This window comes from Misgurnus anguillicaudatus, chromosome 20, assembly GCF_027580225.2.
Source record: "Misgurnus anguillicaudatus chromosome 20, ASM2758022v2, whole genome shotgun sequence".
NCBI classification, from domain to species: Eukaryota; Metazoa; Chordata; class Actinopteri; order Cypriniformes; family Cobitidae; genus Misgurnus; species Misgurnus anguillicaudatus.
This window is the reverse complement of record NC_073356.2, coordinates 39,550,520-39,562,195: the sequence shown is the minus strand read 5'-3', so window position 1 is coordinate 39,562,195 and position 11,676 is coordinate 39,550,520. Positions and strand designations below refer to the sequence as shown.

The 11,676-nt window shown below is 36.5% G+C and overlaps 1 protein-coding gene and 1 long non-coding RNA gene across 2 annotated transcripts; both read right to left on the bottom strand.

Annotated features, from left to right (window-relative positions):
* Positions 1–3,185: 3,185 nt before the first annotated feature.
* Positions 3,186–7,901, bottom strand: LOC141351607 (uncharacterized). The gene is made up of 2 exons (XR_012359911.1): positions 4,185–7,901; positions 3,186–4,059 (listed from the first exon to the last, which is right to left on the bottom strand). It is a non-coding gene; the product is annotated as an uncharacterized lncRNA (long non-coding RNA).
* Positions 7,902–8,028: 127 nt separating this feature from the next.
* LOC141351634 (poly(rC)-binding protein 2-like) lies at positions 8,029–11,469 on the bottom strand. Its single transcript, XM_073858752.1, has 5 exons — positions 11,424–11,469; positions 10,334–10,407; positions 9,639–9,752; positions 9,300–9,431; positions 8,029–9,212 (listed from the first exon to the last, which is right to left on the bottom strand). The coding sequence occupies exons 1-5, from the start codon at positions 11,467–11,469 to the stop codon at positions 9,060–9,062; spliced, it is 519 nt and encodes a 172-aa protein (XP_073714853.1). The 3' UTR covers positions 8,029–9,059.
* Positions 11,470–11,676: the final 207 nt, after the last annotated feature.

The window sequence follows — 11,676 nt, the reverse complement described above, 5'->3', positions numbered from 1 at the left end:
GTAAAATGAAATATAAAACTTTTGTTTAAATGTAGCTTAAATAAATTGATTGCAACCACTTACCTTAAAAAATTGATTAAATTCAATGAATCATTTTTTTCAATATATATATATATATATATCTAATTGCACAGGAGTCAGGACAAGGCAGACCAGGGGTGTGATGGGATGTGTGCCGGCGGGGATGAGTGGCTGTAGTACCTTGAGGGACAAGACTACTTCAGTTAGTATTATTATATTATTATCTTCATTATTACTTTAAATAACTACTGTTTATTTTCATTATAACCACCACTGTTCCCACTACTCCCACCACTACAGCAACTATTGTTATTATACTTACTACTATACAATATTATACACTAAGTTCCTATCGATTTTATGTATCGATTTATATATACTACAAAGATGATCATACAGAAATACTCTATATAATAATAATTTATACTATGACCCCTCTCAGAAATTGTATGTTGATGTACTCTAACTGATGTAGCGATAACTTATTTTTCTTCACCAAAAAACACAAAAATTGGATGAACAATAATCATTATTCAAACTCATGAAATTATGGACTTAAGAATCCTCTGTACCAATAGTATAAGTATTGTCACGTTTTTTATCTCTGTCAACTTATCACATTTGTCTATATGTGTGTTTGTATCTGTATGTGTATCTGTTACCGCAAAAAAATAAAAATAAAAATAAAATAAAAATAAAAAAATAAAGGGTTACACATATATTCAAAAAGACCGCATAAGCATTATTAACATCCTCTACAAAAACTTTACTCCAATCTTGATTAATCAAGTATTTCCTAAATGAGCCTATTTCCTTCTTCGTCCGACTTCCAGTATATATAACTTTATCCACATCTCCAGTTTTTTTTACCAGTTTTTAAATAATTTGCCAGTTTTCATCATTTGTGATCACTGATATCACATAATAGCAGACCACTATAAAAAGTTGCGTCAATGTTGTTAATAAAAATATTTTTAATCAGTGTTGAAGTTGTCCGTGTCACTCTACTAGGTTTTGATATTACTGAAAACATTCCTTTACTGTACATTTCATTTAAAAAAATCATAAGTTGCTGTTTGGCCTTGTGGATTCATTAAATCAACATTAACATCACCACATAACCACATGGTCTTATTGGACATTGAGTAATCCACAAGTGCAGTAAGTTTTTCTTTAAATACCTCTACATTTGAGCCTTGTGCTCTATACACACAAACTATAATTATTTTTTGCTTTGTTTCTAACTCAATCTCCACCACCACACATTCAAGAAGACCTTCTATAACCACAGACATTCTTTCAACAATCTTACTTATATATTTCCTTGACAAACAATGGCAGACCTCCTCCTCATTTTCCCGGTCTATCAACATCATACAAACTATATCCAGCAATCCCCAATTCATAACCTTTAGCTGCATTTAACCATGTTTCTGATAAAGCGATTATACAAACCTTAATAAAATTACGGATTATTTAAATACATTGAAAAGCCAGTTTCCTATAAAGACTTCTGCAATTAAAATGGATAAAATAGTCAATAGTTTTCACTTAACATTTAAGTTGAATTCATCCTCACTATAGTTCTTGCACGGGATTAAATTATGGGTATGCCTTTCTGAATCCAATTCTACATCCAAATCATATATTTTATATTCCCCATTTTCTCTCATTTCTAATGGGTTAATTTGTTCAGCCATTCGGCTTTAATTAAATATTCTAACATAAACAACCAAGAACAAAACTCATTGCTCAACAGTTCCAATTTTTTTGATGAACCTGCACCTTTAAAATAAAACTTAAAGTCAGTACCTTGAGCACGCAGTCCCTTCTTAATATCATTATCCCATCCATAATCTTGGTCCGTTGAGGCACGCTTGTTGTTTTGATTATATTGTTAACTTCTTAATAAACCACAAACAAACATGTATATATTTATTTTGTCCTCACTTTCTTTACTGTAGTTCCCTCTCACAATTCTGCAAAAAGGCTCATTATGCAAGTCTTTTGTTTGCTGAGCTGTCAATCAATCCTTCTCACATACGGCCCATCTAAACAAAAAAGTGTTTTACAATTTCTAAATCAATGTTTTATGTGAATGAGTATGCAGAATGATTTTCACATCGTTTTAAAGAACTCAATACTTTTCTAAACACAATCTAGTAGTCTAGTTAAAACATGTTTAGTATGGGATTTGTGGACTTGTATTTACATGTTTGTATTTTTGAAAGAAAAATGTTTATGCATGGTTTTTAAAAAACAACATTTTTAACTCACTGATACATGTTGATCATATAATATTGTAGCCCAGTTTGTGCTGAACGCAGTGTTATGAGACACTTGCCATTAATACGTTTAAAGCATCTGAAAAAAAGACCAAATGTACGATCATGTCAGAACCTCTGCCAGTGTCCTAAAATGCTCCGACCCCAGAAGGTTAAAGGGATAGTTCACCAAAAACTGAAAATTCTGTCATCATTTACTTACTCTCATTTTGTTAGAAACATGTATAAATTTCTTTGTTCTGATTAACAGAAAGGAAGATATTTTGAGAAATGTTTGTAACCAAACCGTTCATGGACCCCACTGACTTCCATAGTAGGGAAAAAGAATACTATGGAAGTAAATGGGGTCTACGAATGGTTTGGTTACAAACATTTCTCAAAATATCTTGCTTTGTTCACCAGAAGAAAGAAATGTATACAGGTTTGTAACATGAGATTGAGTAAATGACAGAATTTTCATTTTTGGGTGAACTTACTCTTTAAGCAAAGAACATTGTATAGAAGAAGTGTAAGGTTTTCAAAAGTGTAGGGAAAAAATAGGTAGTAGACCTTTGTCTAGCAACGCCCCTGCTCAGTCCCTTAATTCTAACTTTATCTAAAATTTCCCTTTTTCAGTGACGGACCTGCAGTTCTTTAAAAGTTAAAATTCTCTGTTTTTTGTTTTATGTACAACAACAAAAAAGTTGCTGAAATTGTTAATATTATAAAAATGTATCTGAAATTTAAATACGTTTTTATTTGCTTTAAAAATGTGATGTGAATTATATAGTGAACCCAGCATCGAGATACAGATCAAACTGTGAGCTTAATGTATTGTTACACCCCTACAACACAATATTATAAATTCATGTTTTATAACAGAAAAAAAACTCGTTAACATGCATAAATGTTATGTTTATTTGTTGAACTGAAGGTTGGATTAAACATGAAACGCACGTGATCGTTGTCATCAGTGAGGCAACCAATCACGAAGAGCTGTGTCGTCATCAGAAGCTAGCCGGCTACTTTCAAAACGCTCTTGCATTACTTGAAAACCATATGACAGTGTCACGTGCCTTCAGCGCCAGCTCAAATCGGAGAAAATTACTAACCGGCATGCACTGCTTCAAAAGGAAAATCACTTTTATAAAAAGATCAATTATATTAATTTATATAATAAAAAACAGGTAGAGAAACAGTATCAAGTTAATATAAAACTAATCAATACTGCTACTTTGTTCTTTTCGATTTTATATGCTTGTAATTTCTTGATTTGTTCTTATTTTCCCACGTCACCTTTTTGCTTATCTGAAAATTATTCAACCCATGACTCAAAAACCATAATTTTACAATATAGTACTGGTTAAATTACACTAAGTCATTTTAAATTAGATGTAGGCCTTCAGGTCCACAACTTAAAATTGTATGGCCTTGCGACTGATGGTCTGATTATGGCAAAATAAAATTATTGCAGATGTAAAAAATTAAGGGAATGCTACTTATTACAGCTTTCCACATTTATCAACCCATTTAATTAAACATGGTTTTGGTTACTAGTCAAATGTTTACAGAGGCCACAACGCCCCTCGAGCACCCTTCTCACCTTTTTCACCCCTGACCCGTTTTCATGCCTGTTAAAAACATGTTACATTTCATATATAAATCACACCTGAATAAATGTCGCAGGGCCAGCCAAACAAATGAAAACAATGTGAGACTTATAGTCTAGGAAATATGGTTTATTTTTTTTTCATGTGGAGCCTCGGAGTTTCATCTGAAATCACAAAAGATTTCACAGTTAATATCTGCCATTCATATAAACACGCTTCAGAAATGTCAACGCATAACACAAAACTTAATTTGTTATGTACTTGACAAAGATGAGAGGAGGAGCATTACCTCTGTCTTTATAATGTGATTGGCCATACTGATGCTGGCAGGTGAACCATTTATGGTCACCCGCCGGGACTCAGTCGACCCCTTGACCTGGTCCGAAACGCCAATTTCTGCCCCCCGAGGCCTGCCGGATTTCTTTAATTTTTGCTATGAATTGGGGGGGGGGACAAAACACTCAATATAGCCAATAAAGCAAAAAAGTCGTGCCTTCTATTAAGAGCAACCAATCAGCAATCACTAAAGAAGAATGACACTCTATGTGTAAGTCAAGTCTGATGTCATCTCAAAACAATTATATGCATTTACTTACCCAGGAGCCAGCCATCGCGAACGGCACCTGCTCCAAGTCTATTTCCTACACTGCTGTGCACTAGAATTAAAAAGAGTCATGTGTAGAACCAGGCCATCGTGCCGCGACATTATAGATGATTTGCACATTTATTGAATGCACATGTTTGCGATTCACATAAATGAATTCATCTACATATGGAGCCCTTATAGCAATATGAGTGCAGTCAATTGCACCGATTACATTGAGGAAACCGGACATTGCTGCAAATTGCCTTTTTAATATTGGCCTGTTCTCCAACAGTGTAAGGAATTATGGCAGTAGAATTGGCTGTAAAATCCCAGACCTATGACAAATGAATAGGAATGTCAAAATCAATAAGGTTTGCCTTACAAAAAGTACAGTTAGTTACAGTGTTGTTTTCGTCAACGATGACGATAACGAAATGATTTCGTTGACGCACATATTTTTTATGACGCTAACGCGACGATGACTAGCTAAAAATGTCTCTAAAGTGACGAAAACATGACGAGACGCTTTCGAGTTTTCGTTGACGAAACGAGACGGAACGAAAATGATTATAAGTCTGACGTTCATAATGCATGTCATTTCTGCCCATTTTGCGTGAAATCTGTCTGTTTTTAGCTCAAAAGTATAAGCAATGCTGTCGCTTTCTATCCTTGTTTTGGGTCAACACAGTCTCACTCCGGCTGCCACCATGCCACGCACAAGATTTCAAACAACAACAACAACACATCTGCGGCTGTGGCAAGTTCGAAGGACTGTAGCGGCAGGCGCACAGCTGGCCCGCCCAATCAGAAATGTAAAAAATAGTACTCTGTATAGTTAGACATGTATACTACTTTATGTGGTGTATTTTATCTATTGCATGTTGTGTTAAAAACAGTAAAATTATAAGTAAGCCTGATAACTAAAAACTATTATAAAGCAGTTGAAGTGGAAAACGTATTTTGAATAACAACACGTTATAAATATGTGCTGCGCGCTTTCCTCTCAATAACATAAACACACAACAAATATGACAGCGGGGTAAAAAATAGAAAGAAAACATCTGACCACAGTGATGTTGTTTGATAGCCTATACCGAGATATAGCCTATTGCTTTTAAGCAACAAATAGCCTATCATAACAACCTATAAGCCTACTGTGTAATTGAGACATTAATTTAAGAAATGCATTAAAGCAGAAAGACGTGTAGGCTGCAGAAATATAGTGGGTTCACTTCAATCCACACCACAGACGTTCTTGGTTTGCTTCTTATTTATTAAATCGAGGCAATTGTTTGATTAAACATTGATTAATATTAAGATACAATTTATACAAAACGAAATTCACTATAAAGAAAGTTTTTCAACAAAACAAACCTATGCAGGACTCGCAAAATTGCTAACCCGAAGTCCCGGGGCTATGGCGAATTCCTGTCGGGCTAAAAAAAATGTATGCGCCATGCCCGTCGGGCGGAGGAAAAAATATTGTAATGTGTTTGCATTCTCTCAGATTTAGTTAGGTAATTATATTGTATGTAATTCGGCGTCATCTTGTTAGCCATATCCTCACTAACAAGTGAAACTGTCAGGAAATTAAGTGAACGCATAATTAAACCCATTATTCCTTTCGTTCACGTCTGATATGCGCGCTCCTCGGCTCCGCTCTTCACGAGTAGGCTTGCTCTTGTGCTCATCAAAAAGTATATTAAATGTTTATTTATTTGTCATTTCGTTTAACCTCAGAGTCTAACATTATTCTAGCAATTCCCTTTTTCTTTCTTTATTTAGTAAGTTAACTTAAATATGTGAGAACGAAAATATATTTTCAGTGATTTGCATGAAGAGAATATGATGTTAGAAGTTCATTTTAAGCATTTAGTAGCCGTATTTATTTAAACACTTTAATAGGCTATTTAAAAAAGTATAAGGTTTTTTGGGGTTCATTTATCTTTCTTGTCATTGCGTGCAGGTTCTTTTTTGTAGGCTTTTTACCAAAAAGGCTTAATTAATGTCACGTTGCATTACAATTTAAAATATCAATAATGTCAAAAATGATGCAAAAATGCCAATAAACAAAAACGATGAGATGATTTATGGACATACTTTCAGTATAATCCATCAGACAGAAAAACGGAATGCATATTGGGAGACGACAGTTAATGTGGCCACCAGGGCCGGAGTGGGACTCATTTTCAGCCCTGGAGTTTCATGCCTTAGACCGGCCCACTTTAGTTCACGACTGACTATTAAAATAATATCTTTAAACCCTCAGTAGTATAAGTCTGCAGTAGTGCACTGTTCTCTGCAGCCTTGCAATTCACTGTATTTTTCAAATATATAATTTCATATTCTGTGCAAATGCAGTAAACAATTATAATTTTTGCCATAATTATGCAGCCCTACCATAAGACCATAATATTATTAAAGTAAACTTATTCAAAAACTAAAGGAAACAAATGTGTTTGTATTTTCCTCTATATTTCTATTTCTAAAAAATGGTGAGTCTTGAGATTAACTGTTGGGTTGATAACGTTTGGAAACCCCTGATATACAATACACAAGCAAGATTTATCAAGTAGGCCTATGCATTGGAAACAAATGGAAATAATCTGTATCTTTGGCTAAATAACGTAGGCCTACATTGTGTTAAAAAAAAGAAAACATCATGGATATACTTTTGAAACTAATGAGTTTTGCATCAAATAGATTTTTGTTCCTCTTGCAATAAACGATGAATAATGACTATTCATAGGGAATTCATCTATGACTTGGATAAAAAAAATAAGTTTAGAGGCCAGCCCGTTTGTATTAAGACGCGCTCAAGTTTATTTAAAATATAATAGACGCGCGGCCGGCAAGCGCACTCAAAAGACGCGCTCAAGTTTATTTTAAATATAGACGCGCGGCCGGCAAGCGCAATCAATATAGACGCGTCTGAAACAAAACTCGTGTTCAAGTAAGCGCTTTGAAAACCAGAAGACAGCGGCACGTCCTGCGTTTCCCATGCGTTTTAGATGTCAATGAACCCTAATGCAAGAATTCTTCCAATAAGTGGTCGGGACTCGGGACACAATCAACTTGTGCATAAAGCGGCGGGGACATCTCTCACCCGCAAATACGCGTCATCCCGGTGGCATGACAACACCGGCCCTCGTGGCCAAAAAGAAACAGACCGGCCCACCGGGAATCCTCCCGGTTCTCCCTATGGCCAATCCGGGCCTGGTGGCCACAAACTAGGTGGGGAGAATACCACCTAGTCAAGCGGCACCTGAAGGCTCATCACGCTAATATTTTTTAAAGGTAACTAACAAGTCACGCTGTTAACATATCATATCCATTCAATTTTACTCGACAATCGGCTTGTGACACATTTCATGGTAAGCTTAAGGTTTTACGTACATGTATCTGCTTGTCAAACCTAAGCCCATTCCAATACTTTTTGTGGTGTATTTAAATAAGGCAAGGCAGGCGTTTCTCAACTTTATAAGCGAGGTCTCAGCGTAACACACAAACTCAAAATGATGGTATATTAGGCTAAACTTTATTCTTCATAACTTTTTGTTATGACATGCGCAGAAGGCACACCGACTAAAACAACGGCAAGCCCTCAGGGACAACCTTAATGCACATTTTAATTGTATTAAATACATAACACTTTTTAACCTAAATTCATTGGTTAAAAAATACTTTTTTACTAAAATTGACTTAAACTTGACTAAAACCTCTTTGCGTTTTCGTCGACTAAAACTTGACTAAAACTATACATTTTACAAGTGACTAAAATGTGACTAAAACTAAAATCATTTTCGTCCAAAAGACTAAGACTGAAACGAAAACTAAAAGGGCTGCCAAAAACAACACTGGTTAGTTACTTGTCGCCTATTTACTGCTGGTATGTCCCGGTTGCAAAAAATCCTAAAACTGAAAGGACTTGGGTTGGTACCGGGATGGCACGGTTCCGTCTTGTTGGCCTTTAATTGATTTATTACTAGTAAAAATACACATTAAAGATATGTGTAATTGCAGAGCTCTGTAACTTAGAGAGCTCTGTAATTCAATTGTTACTAGTAAAAATTCAATTGTAGAGCTCTTTAATTTCATTCTTACTAGTAAAAATATAATTACGATGAGTAATGTGCTGGCTACATTAAAAGATAATTTGGCTTCCCATATCGTGTGTAAATCAGCACCCCCACAAGCGCAGGAGCAATGAAGACGAAGTCCATAGGCAACAAAAAACAAAAGTCAATTTCAAATCGTTCAACCGTTACTCTGAAGAGGGTTTTAGTCTCCATTTCTCTCAATATTGAGTAAAAGCTCAGCATTCAAGTAATTTATTCCCCAAATTTCTCTGTAATCCCTTATCTACATCTGCTCTCTTTCTGTCACACGTGCAGACTACCCGACTCTCACGTGTCTGAGAGGAACCCGGAAGTAAGCGATGAGTCTTGAATGCTGTTTGGCGCATCATTGGTCGAACGCAACTTTCTTCTCATTGGCTGATTCATTGACCATTAAATAACTATATAATTCTTTTTCATACTGAAGCCCTAAATAATTTAATAACTTTTGTAACTGGAGTTACAAAAGTCTGAAAAAAAACAAGAGACTTCCTAGAGAACTATCATGTTCCTCCATGACCACACAAATCTGTTGGAAACACGCGTGGATGGCCGGTGAAGTCCCAGCAATGGTTACGGCTCTCTCAGCCACCTCAATGTGAGCTCCAGATAACTACACACACAGACAGAAGAGCGCAATGAAACTTGAACTTTCACTTCTTACATTAAGTGTTGAGGCTAAGACTATATGCACGCTTACCTTCATGATCTCTTTAATTTTACAACCCCCCTTGCCGATTATATAGCCACACTGACTGGATGGCACCACAATCCGCAGTGTGGCCGGGTGTCTCCATTTTGCTGTACTTGATTCCATGACCCTGTAGATGTTCTGATGAAAAACAGATGTGTCATAAAACCGTGTATTCACACTAGACAAATCATGTCAAATCTTGAACCGTATCTGAGTGTGACTCTCAAGCGCCCTGAATCCTCTGCACTTAAGCTGAACGTTATACTCCAGACCTGAGCACAATTATCCAAAGTAAAAACTAGAAATGCTCCGATCGGTCGGCCGTCGATGTGACTGTAACGGTACCTTCTCAATCTGATCAATAATTATTCCCACAGCTTCAAAGACTGCGTCATTGCGGCCACTTATTGTCACGACGCGCTCCGGGCAGCCAACCGAAATATTAAAAGGAGCACCGCTCTGCAAGAAAGAAGTGCATTAAAATAAGCTGGACACATGAACTCATCACTAACACAACACTGCTGAATGCTTCATTCTGATTGGCTGAGAGACTTTGTGCAAGTGGACGAGAATGATTTTATAATTATGCAATTTTATACACAAAGTCATTAAATAGTGAGGCTGACACTGCAAAACATTCAAACTCAATGCTACGAGTGAGCGAGCTGCCTGTGGTAAGATGGCCACCAAATGCTGACATTTGACTCCGTTGGCCAGCAACACAGACGAGACATCTAACCATTCTATCTATATCTATATCAAATGTTCTACGAGGTGCCCAGTGGAAAATACCGGATGAGGGGGTGTTCATGTGCATTTTCCGCGTTGGCTTTTGGTCATAATTACCATAGCACGTGAAGGCTCCATGTGTGTCTAATAAACTGACTACACAGACAACATGTTGGGCACTACAGAGAAACCCTGTCTATAGGGCTTTAGGAACAGTGAGTGCGAGTCCTTCCATGTTCACGTGCAGTATCTAACACACACACGTAAAAAACACACAGAACTACTGACATTGTTTAAATATTCAAACCCACCTTCCTAATGATGCTGCCCACTTCTTTCCCATGCATCAGTAATTTAAGAGAGATTGTGAGTCCCTCCATGTAGCCTACAAACACATAAAACACACAGAACTACTGACAGTGTTTAAATATTCAAACCCACCCTCCCAATGATGCTGCCCACTTCTTTTCCATGCACGAGCAATTTAATAGTAATTGTGAGTCCTTCCATGTTCTCATGCAGTATCTAACATACAAACACTTGAAACACACAGAATTACTAACATTTATTTTTTGCATTGGCATTTATTACCAAAATTACAAATCTGCTTTACAAGACCCTGGTATTCCCCAGCTTTGTTACACACACACACACACCACATCTCATATTTAAATGGTAAAATAAGCTATTGACCATTCACACAAGTTTAACACTGTAAAGTCTCATCGTGTAAGGGGACATTTCATGAAAATCAGACTTTTTCCATGTTTAAGTGCTATAATCGGGTTCCCAGTGCTTCTACCAACCCAGAAAACATGAAAAATAGCAACCCTGTAACTTTGTTTCGGTAAGGCGCTCTCTGCAAGCATGTGAATAAATAGGTCATTCAGATTTCGCTCCCCTCATGACGTAGGTAAGGGATCTTATTACAAATATAGCTGCAAGCAGCAATACCGGGGTCAAGCCGAAAAGGGCACAAAAGGATGCAAAATTGAGATTGGATAAGCAGATTGAAGAACCTAGATAAACAGTTATATATTCAGATAATTCAGCACTCATACATATGCATATGAAATTAATCCACATCAATCCTTTCTATATTTTTAAACCGCAGGTAAGGCAATGGTGAATGAAGTCGTAACTTGTGTTATTTTTGGACCAAGATGTATTTTCTATGTTTCAACACGTTCTAACTGACCCACTGATGTCACATGGACTACTTTAATGATGTTTTCATGACCTTTTTGGACATGGACAGTAAACTGTACATACATTTTCAATGGAGGGTCAGAAAACTCTTGGACTAAATCTAAAACATCTTAAACTGTGTTACGAATATGAACAGAGGTCATGAACGACATGAGGGCTAGGCCTGGGGCGGTAACCGGATTACCGCCATACCGCGGTCACGTGACCCATGCCGCCGGTCTGAGCTCCTCACCGTCATAACCGCAAAAAAAAAAAAAACTTGAAACATTGGCCTGCACTTGTGTGTATATGTGGGGATGTTATACACGCAGCTTTCAAACAACCGCAGCTTATTATCAGTTAACATTTAATGTTCATATGATTTTAATATTAAATTGTCATTGAGTAGAAATACAGGTGACGTTGTCTGTGACTCGGTAAAAGCAATACAAACATTTTATTTAAT